Source organism: Nicotiana sylvestris, chromosome 1 (assembly GCF_000393655.2).
Source record: "Nicotiana sylvestris chromosome 1, ASM39365v2, whole genome shotgun sequence".
NCBI lineage: Eukaryota > Viridiplantae > Streptophyta > Magnoliopsida > Solanales > Solanaceae > Nicotiana > Nicotiana sylvestris.
In genome coordinates, this window is record NC_091057.1 from 2,516,749 (window position 1) to 2,527,366 (window position 10,618).

At 38.8% G+C, this 10,618-nt stretch overlaps 1 protein-coding gene across 1 annotated transcript; it reads left to right on the forward strand.

Annotated features, from left to right (window-relative positions):
- Positions 1-696: 696 nt before the first annotated feature.
- Positions 697-5,515, forward strand: LOC138889389 (uncharacterized). The gene is made up of 5 exons (XM_070172694.1): positions 697-1,125; positions 1,423-2,043; positions 3,681-3,736; positions 4,679-4,933; positions 5,086-5,515. The coding sequence occupies exons 1-5, from the start codon at positions 697-699 to the stop codon at positions 5,513-5,515; spliced, it is 1,791 nt and encodes a 596-aa protein (XP_070028795.1).
- Positions 5,516-10,618: the final 5,103 nt, after the last annotated feature.

Consider the following 10,618-nt stretch of genomic DNA (forward strand, 5'->3'; position numbering starts at 1 on the left):
TTCCTAGTTTGCTTTCTTAGAAGCACTGCTTTAGGAACAAATCAAATTCTTAAACTTTAGAGTTTATGTTGTGACTAGGAATAGTCATACGTCAAATCCTCTACAACTAGGAGAGTTAGAGAGTGGCTTGTTGTGGTTGCATCACAAGTTAGTATGAAGTCTTTGCAATCGGTAGTATTGCACAGTGGCTTGTAATAGGTAGATTACAAGTTAGTTGAGTTAAAAGCCTACAAGAGTAGGTCGTGGTTTTTTTATCCCCTTGTGTGGGATTTTTCCACGTAGAAAAATATCTGACCTCCTATACTTTCAGCCTTTACTACTTTCTATATATCAGTTTTAATAGAGTACCAGTTTGGTAGACCCATATAAGCTATCAATTGGTATAAGAGAGGGTTCCTCCTATCAGGCTAACACCCAGGAAGGATCCTAAATGGCTTCCCACAAAGCTTTGAAGAAGGACAATCAACCTATAGACCTACCAGATTCAATGGTCAATATTACGGCTGGTGGAAGACTCGGATGCATGATTTTATAATGGCTTAAGATTAAGAGCTGTGGGACATCATTTGTGATAGTCCACATGTTCCCATGAAGAAACTTGAAGAAACAGGACCACTTGTGCCCAAATGGAGAAGAGAGTAGAACGACATTGACAGAAAATCTGTAAAAAAGAACTATCGTGCCAAGAAAATCTTGATGTGTGGAATAGGACCCCATGAGTACAACAGAGTATCCGCTTGTGATACTACCAAAGAAATATGGGAAGCCTTACAAACTGTGCATGAAGGAACCATTCAAGTCAAACAATCCAAGATCGACATGCTCACCACTGAATACGAGCTCTTCAGGATGAAGGATGATGAGTCCATACAATACATGTACACCAGATTCACCTCCATCATAAATGAGCTTCACTCACTTGGAGATGTCACTCCCAGAAACAAGCTCGTAAGGAAAATTCTCAATGTTCTACCTCGGTCTTGGGAAAGTAAGGTAAATGCCATCACGGAAGCCAAAGATCTACAAACTCTGACCATGGATGAGTTGATTGGTAATCTAAAAACATACGAGATGAAAAGAAAGAAAGACAATGAAAGAAGAGAACCTAAGAAGGAAAGGAACCTGGTTCTTAAGGCTGAAAGGAGTGACTGAAGTGATGAAGATAATGACATGGCCTATCTTACTAAGAGATTTCAAAAAATGGTTCGAATAAATAGTGGCATATCAAAGTGGGGAGGTTCAAGTAAAACAAGGAACAACGATCTCTATCACGGATGTGGAAAGCCAGGGCATTTCATCAAAGACTACTCTCTCGCGAAACAAGAGTAGTACAATCAAAATCCTGACAAAGCGGGAAAAAGGAACCTGGTTCCAGAGAAAAGATTCAATCGAAAAAGTACTACAGACAATATCGTTAAGCAGGCTCTTGCTGCTTGGGGAGACTCCTCTAGTGAATCCGAAAGGGAATCAGATGCAGAAAATAGTTCCAGGATGGCAGTTGAAACTAAAGCAACAAAGTACGATTCACTTTTCGCACTGATGGCCCAGTCAGACGAGGATGATGAAGAAGATGAAGACGATGAGGTAAACTTCAGGAATGTTCAGAGAAATCTGAAATCCTACTCTTCTAAGAAGCTAAGATCTTTATCTAACGTCCTAATTGATGCCTATTATAGCCTTATAAATGATAAGGAGATCCTGACCATAGAACTAAGAGAGGCAGAGCAATCTAGAGATGATCTAGTGGTCTGTGTAGTGGACTTAAATGAAACCATAGCTAATTTTAAATTAGAGAAGGAGGCCTTGAATGAAAAAATAACCAGTGTGGAGAATGAGAGAGACGACCTGATGGTAGTAGTTGTTGATCTAAAAGAAACAATAGAAGGTCTTAGCAATAAGAAACACTCCTTAGAAAAAAATATTGCCTCCACTGACGAGGAAAGGGATGACCTTCTAGTGATATGCGCTGATCTAGAGGAAATAATTGAGGGACTCAATAGAGAACATATGAATATAAGTTTTGGGAAAGGGAAAAAGGTGACAGTGAGTCTCACATCTTGCTTGAAAAGGAGTTAACTACTGTAAAAACCAGTCTTTGAAATGAACTCGAGAGAAATCAGCAACTCCAAGCTGAGTTGGAGAAAGTAAGAAATGATCTTGAAAAATCCTTGAAATGGACCTGGTCCTCAAATGCAGTCACTGCCATGTATCTCAATAATAGTGGGAACAAGCAGGGCATCGGGTTCTAAAGGGAGAAAACTCCCTACAACACATCAAGTATGTCACTGTACTTGATAACTGGTTATGCACCCAATGAGGAAACAATGGGAAATTTAAAGAAAATTGCCAGGCCAGGGTTCAGTCTGCTCAGAAGAATAAAGCATTTACTAATAGAGTGACTACTGACCAGGTACCACTCGCAAAAAGCGGATGCTACCAACGTGGGCCAAGAAATCCCTCATTCATCCTTTTTATAGTAACAAAGGATCCAAACTAGTTTGGGTTCCTAAATCTAACCCTTGATTTGCATGAGCAGGGAACAGTGAGAGGAAGCGGGCTGCTATGGATACAATAGATACGTAAAGCATGCAGCTAAAAACAACATGAATCTCTTCTCGTTGATAGCCCTACAGGAAGGGAATATACCCTTAAGAAGGAAGTAAAGGGTACATTCTCAAGTGAATGAAAAGGTGGATAAGTTCTTGTGGCACTTAAGTGAGAATGTGCGCTATGTGAATGTCCTAAAGAGTGCAGTCACCAATATGATAACTCGCCAAGTGGTCTCAGCTGACAAAGGAAACAAGAACATCCACTCCAAACAAGTGTGAATTATCACAAGCTGGTGGTATGAGATGAGTGAATTCGCAACCTTGGCACGAAGGATTGGTAGATGCAAACCTCTCACCTCCGAATAAATTAACTCAGTAGGACCTGGCCCATGGTTTGTCAGCTCAAGTGTCCCCAGACATGAGTTCACAAAAGGAAGAAGGTTGGGGGAGAAGGGTTCAAGCACAAATTCCCAACAATCAAGAACTTCACAATAAAGTGATATTGCTGAAAGAAAGAAGTGAACAGACAAGAATAAAGTTTTCTCAACAACAAGAAGGATTATCCAGGGAAGCTCAATGAAAAGGGATGAGCAAAGGAATTCCTCTGGAATACAATCCACGAAACAAGGCCAGAATGTCTCCAATAAAGGTCACACTAAATGATGGGGGTGCTCATGGGGTATACAACAAGACACTTCCTCTTGCCAAGAAAGAAACGATGATAAAATGAGTAAGATGAAGGGGATTGGTGAAATGCAATGCAACATCATTTTTCATGCCTCACAAAGAACCTGGTATGTCACCCCTTACCACTGAAGCTGAGAGAGGAGCAAGGATACAACTCATGGCACGACACAAGTAGCAGAACACAAAGTGTGAGAAATCAAATTAATCTCCACATCTCCTTCTTTAATCAAAAGTCAATCACTCTTTTATTATAAGAGTCAGATAAACATGTTTTCTTTCGCTCTTCGCTCCTGAATAGAATCCAAAGTGCAAGTCTATAGGAATCCTACTTGTTGGGTATCCACAAAGGAGTTGAAATACCTTATAGAAACTCAGGACCTGGTCTTATGTTACCCCTCAGGTGACATTCTTATTAATCTTGTTGGGGTATGAAAATGTTAACAGTGCAGATTTTTCTATGGAAAAGGAAAACACTTTTGGAATGGTTCTCTTGTCATGACGTATGCCTCAACCCTTGGGAAACATTGAAGTAGAACTCAAATGGCTTCATCAACAACTGAAGAAGGTTTTTAAATAAAAGGGGGGGGGAGAAGATCAAGCATATTGAGAAATAGAATACAAAATTCTAGACATCTGTATCAAAGCCTCAAGTAGAGAACTCTGGATCAATCCAAAATGAAGATGGAGTTACAAGGGCCAAATGAAGAACCTGATCCTCCATTAGTTGGCTATGTAAAATAGCACCAGGTAAAGACAGCTAAAGTGTTTTCTGACCAAGCCTAGCTCACATCAATACCATTGCAGGTAAACACACATGTCGATCATAGAAGCTAAAGGCACAGGTGTGAAATATGAAGAGAGAGGAGCTGCTAAAAACTTATTCAAAATTTGTTTTGGCATCAGGTTCCTGTACCTCAGGTTAGTAGTAATTTGCTTAAATTCTGCATGTCCTCACCAAACAAAATTTTTACAAAGCTAATTCATCTGCCACATCATGTGATTGTTCAAATGTCTGAGTGTCATGTCTTGTCCGTCATATCCTTTCATCCCCTCTGCACAGTAACACTTCCCCACAAACCTGCCGCCGATTTCAGAATTATTCAAAACCTATTTCGCTCTCCACTCATCATTATCCCTTCCTCCAATAAAACTTTCTTTCTCTCTCACGGAAAGTCATGAACCTTCATCCTCTTTGTAGAACTAGGATCCTCTTCTCATCCTTCTCTTTCTCTCCTTTCTTGTCTACCAAACGTTCATCTAATGGTGATTGAACAATCATCTCATTCTTCCACCATTAACACCGCTCCCACTTCACTATCACCTCTGAAACCATTACCTGAACACCACTACTTCACGTCTTCTACCACATTATCTACTCTTGATTCCTCCTCTACTCCTACAATTTTCCCATTTTTTATAAATCATGTCTACCATTACTTTAGGAATCCTATGACTAGTCAATCCTACGATCTTATCAAAGACTACACACGGAGTTTTACTCCTCAATTGTCAAAAGCCCCTGAGGATGATCCTGATCAGTATTTGAACTCTTCTATGTTAGACTCAGCGAATCTCAAAGAGTCACCAGAAAAGGAAGCAACTCATAGCATCATGGCTATAACTGCTGAGAGATTGATAAAAAAGGAGAATATCTCTTGTCTGAATACCAGGGGGAAGAAATTTCCTTCCTATAAGATGTAAGAAACACAGCACTCCTCGAGTCCTTAGCTCATGAGATATCCTTAGAAAAGCCTTCTGATGAACCTGATTCTCTTCCATGCAAACTCACTTCTGAACCTCCAGTTCACTCTAAGCTGTTAGAGTCTTCTTCCAAATATCCCATCACCAGGTCACTACAGGAAGAAAGCCGTGAATCTTCACTACAGAAAAGTAAGATAAGTGTCAAGATAAGGAAAAAAAGGAAAATGAATCCAAAGGATTTCATCAAGAGTGTGTCAGTAAACCAAATAGACATGGATGCTTCCAGGGAATCTGGTTCCTTAGTACAAAAATCCATGACAGTTGAGGGAACTGTTGAGGAACTGAAAGGGTCATTCATGAAGAACAACAACAAGTCTAAACGGAGTCAAACTAAACTAGCAGTGTCTGAAAACAATACTGTGGTAATGGCAAGCTGGAAAGGAAAGTTTTATGAAGGGTCTAGCAAACAAAAAGGGGAAACTAATGTAACGAAACCTGGTTCAACAAGGTCCATGACCTGTGATGGTGCTTTGTGGCAGCAGAAATTAAGAACTCAAAAGGTGGGGACGTACTTTTGATCCAGCAATCTCGGATATGGCATGCATGAGACAAATTCTAGAGATTGTGGAATTTCAACAATGGGAACACTTGTTTGAAAAGAGCATGCCTCTGCTGTATGAGGATGCAGTACAAACCTTCTATGTATCTCTTTTCACAGTTGAGGGGGATCGCATCTGTGCGCATATAAATGGAGTGGACATTGTACTCGATGCTTCAACATTGGGAAAGATTCTCAGAGTTCCATGTGAAAGCGGTCCTCAGTTAAGGATGTTTGTGGAATAAACTTTCGGAGAGCCATCATGAAAGAGCAAGCTATTCAACAGGGGGAACAGGTCCATAAGAAGGTGTTGCTTCCTGAGGACCAACATCTCTTTGAACTGGTTAATAAAGTTCTCTTACCCCGCTCTGAGAGACGTTCCATTGCCACAAAGTCAGATTTGGTCCTGATGGAAGCGCTTGATGAGTTTTTACAAATCAACCTGCCAACAATCATGATAGATCACATGGAGAAGGTTGCAAATTTTAAGGGTGGTAATCATGGGTTACCTTATGGTTTTCTTCTCACTCGAGTTTTCAGATTCTATGATGTTCCCTTGGGAAATCCTAGAGTGGGGACATGCAAGAAAACCTTTTCTAAGACCACTCTAGAAGAATATAAATGTATAGAAAAGGTTGGTTGAAGCATTTCGACCATTTCTTAGCTGATAAACGCCAAAAATATAGCCTTTGAGGAAATACGAAGGTTGTGGGCTCGAAATGCCATTCTAGAAACTCAGATTAGCCAAGCAGCTAAGGGACTTGATTTTGTACATGAGGAGATTGCACAATTGAGAAAGGAAAATGAGAGACTCCGGGCTTAACTACTTGAAGAACAACTGGCTGCAAATGCTAGACTGGACTTGGTTATCAAAACCATTGTTGTCTCTTCCTCCAAGCCTCCTTCCCTTAGTGTTCCCTTGGATCCTCCTTAATATCTAGCTATGTTTTCTCCAACTTCCTATGACTGCTGTTTTACTTGTGTTTACTTGTTTTTGTTTTGTGATGGCATGTTGATCTAAACCATTACTGCTCCTGACTTGGTCAGTCCAATGTAAACATAAATGAAACAGCTCCCCTTTTCTTGCATGTACAACACTGTGTTCCTTTCGCTTCTGTTTTCTGTCATGTTGTGTGCACATATGTGGCATGAGCTAGCTATGTTAGACTTTTTTACGCTTATTACCTGCTTGTGTTCTCCTTCCTAGCAGTTCTTTTTAATGATGCTAAAAGGGGGAAAAAGTAAACATGGGTTGTGTAGGGAGATCTGAGATTAAGGGGGAACTCGTGTAGCTCCTACATCTCATCTGGTTATTTCTGCTCTAAACAAATGCTGTCCATACTTAAGTTTGCCATCATCAAAAATGGAGAAATTGATGGGTCATACTTAACCTTATGCCTCTTATGTTTTGATGATATAACAAACTTATCGTAAAGAACCAGATAGAGAATCTGCTCCACAGGATACACATCTCATATGAACTGGTCAAAACTTGAACATCAGCAAATGGATCAACGACCACATGGAGGAACACAACAGGGACTTGATGACCTGGTCCCTTAGAGTTCTCCGACAAAATCACAAGTCAGTGACTGTACACATCCAAGATAAAGAGAAACACAATAGGGACCTGCTCGCTTGGGGTTCTCTGACAGAAGTACAGGCCAAAGTGCATAGTTGGAACGTAGCAGAAGAAAGTCCATCAAGCAACTGTTACAGAAGAGGAACACAACTAGGACCTGATCCATTGGCATATCCTAGGGCCTGGTTCATTGGTATGTCCTGACAGAAGCACAAAGTCCAGCTGGAATGCACCTGCCCAGAAGTGGCTATGCAGACAGTACAACAGTCACTTCTCACTGATAAGAAGTACACCAAAAGTTGACACCACTATCTATTGTGATATCCTTTCTGATAAAACAACCTGGTGCAAGACACACCATGGGGTGTGCATTCAGTGATATTCTCTCAAGAAGAAGAAACATTTTTATCCAACATTAAAGTCACTGGTGTGTCAAGATCAAGAAGACAACTCCACTAAGGATCAGTTTCTAAACAAGTCTTATGTACATCCATAGCTGAGTTGTAATCTTGTTAATTGCTTTACATTGTAATTCCTAGTTTGCTTTCTTAGAAGCACTGCTTTAGGAACAAATCAAATTCGTAAACTTTAGAGTTTATGTTGTGACTAGGAACAGTCATAAGTTAAATCCTCTGTAACTTGGAGAGTTAGAGAGTGGCTTGTGGTGGTTGCATCACAAGTTAGTTTGAAGTCTTTGCAATCAGTAGTATTGCAAAGTGGCTTGTAATAGGTAGATTACAAGTTAGTTGAGTTAAAAGCCTACAAGAGTAGGTCGTGGTTTTTTGATCCCCTTGTGTGGGATTTTTCCACGTAAAAAAATCTCTGGCCTCCTTTACTTTCAGCCTTTACTACTTTCTACATATCAGTCTTATAGAGGACCAGGTACTCTATTGTTTGGTGGACCCATATAAGCTATCAATCATGCTGAGTGACAAAATAGCAAGTGAACATGTAATAATTAACATGAGCATTCTATCTTTCACAATAGAGGTTAAAGACAAACAAATAACATGAATTAGGGAAACATCCAGACACCCCTGTACTCAGATTACCTAAGTAAGGCTTAGGTAAACGCATAACTAGTATTATTAGGAGGAAAGTCAGATGCTAACAAGCTTAGAACAAGGTGAGATTAACAAAATCGTGCACAAAAGTAATCTAGAAAACATATTTAAGTCAGGAATTTCAAACATGTAAATCAAGACACATAGGGATGAAATTACGAAGTCCGTTAACTCACCAGTTAAGCGAAGAACAAGAATAAAAGTCCACAATATTCTGAATATCAACAAGAACAAGAACCCAAAATTTCAGTGGCCTTGGTTTTCAGCAGGACAAGATCCAGAGTATAGAACAAGGGAATCAGAGAGCAAAGAGGAATAACTTCAGTTTTTGGTAAACACTTTAACGATTCAGGTCTGTCTAAAAGGGAATGACGGAAAGATTTATATAGTAGTAAAAATCGAGCAACAAACAAGGAAACCCAGTAATTTAAGCAACTAACAAAGTAAATAATCATGCAAATTGATCTGAAAATCAGTTTTAAGAGAGAGATCTGAAAACCCTAACTTTTAAAGAAAGTGAAAAATTGATAAAATCTAAAAACAAATCAAACTCACATAGAATAGGATGAATATATACAAAATAACACTCAAAATCAGAGATTTGAACCAATTTTGGTTCGATTGAAGAGGTTTGTAAACCCTAGTTTTAGGGTAAGTAAGAATTAACAAAATACACAAATATTCGTACTCATAAGAGAATAAAGGATGAACATGGACAGAATAGCAGAAAGATCAGTGATTTGAAGAGGTTGAGAGATACAGAGGCTAAGGTTTGAAGAAGAAAGGGGAGGGGATTCAAAGGCGGCGTGTGAGATGGAATGGTTGGGTTCAGGGTGGGTTGGGTCAATTAAAGAGAGGGAATAAATATGGACCCTTGATCTCAAAGATCAACAACCACGATTAAAAATGGGGTTGGGTCAAGTCTATTTAGACGGGATTGGGCTCGGGTTATTGGGCTGGTGTATGGGGTATTGGGCTAGTTTATTAGGTCCAAAAATATGTTTAAAGTAGGCTATTATTTAAATTCCCAATATTGCAGCAAAAAAATAATTTATAAAAATAATTAATAAATAATAAAAATATTATGTATGAAAATGATTAAGAATAATAACTTAAAATTATAAAAATATAAAAAGTTACTTTTTGCATAAATAATATAATTATACATGAACATAGGCTATTAATGCAAAAATGTGCAATTAGCCTACAAATGAAAATGTAATTATGAAAAAATGCAATAAATATTTAAAACATACATATTGGTGTAAATAATGGGTTTGGATGATTAAATCATCATAAAAAATAATTTGAAGGATAATTACTGGATATTTATATAATAAAACGCAGAAAGAAATTAATTTTAAAGCATTTAAAATTATGAAGAATTATGAAAAATACTTGTATAGGTTTATAAATTAAATGATGATGCAAGTATACTATTTTGAATATATATATATATATATATATATATATATATATATATATATATATTTGAGGGAAAAATTGGGTATCAACCGTTTGGAGAACTAAATCCAATCGAGCATTTGCTGACATTTTCTCGTTGAGCAGTCTCTCTTTCATGTCCTCCACTTGTTTCCCGAACTCAGCGTTCTCCTTTGTTAGGCGAGCAACTTCTTCACTTTGAGAGCTACTCGAACCGGATGCCTCTTGCAGCTAACTTACTAAGTCTCAAGGATAGCATTACTTTCCTTTAATTGACTTATCTCAGTAGTAGCACTGTTTTGAGCATTTATTAACTGAGATATGGTAGAAGTGCTTTCAACCCCTCCAAATTTCTCTATACACTAGCATTCTTCAAGAGTGCCTTTTTAAAGAGTGTGCATCTTGGTGCCCACTTTAACTTGTCCGAGAGGAACCTTTAAAGTGCTCAAAAACCTTAGTAAGAAGGAACCCATACGACAACCCATGATTACCATCTTTAAAGTCCGCCACTTTATTCATGTGCTCCATCATGATCCCAGGTAGATTGATGGTAGTGAAGTTGTCCAGTGCTTCTATGAGGAACAGGTCTGCATGAGAGGTGATGGATCTTCGCTCAGCTCGAGGTAGTAAGACTTTGTTTACCATCTCAAATAGCAGTTGGTAAACAGGAAGGAAAGCCTTCTTCTGAACCTGCTCCCCCTGCTGAACTGCTTTGTCCTTCAAGATTGCATTTCTGAAGTTCTGAGTACGAGCTACCTGAACACTAGATTGCCCTTAAGTAGGCATACCAAGAATAGATCCCAGCAAGGCAGAGTCCATTACCATATCAACTCCGTTCACCAAACCAAAAATGTGACCATCTTCACCCTTGAACAAGTCGGCGTAAAAACTTTGAACTTCCTCCTCATATACCCTAGCAGCATCACTTGTGAACAAGTGTGTCCATTGTTGGAAATCACAAATTTAAACCAACTATCTCATACCAACCTTCTCC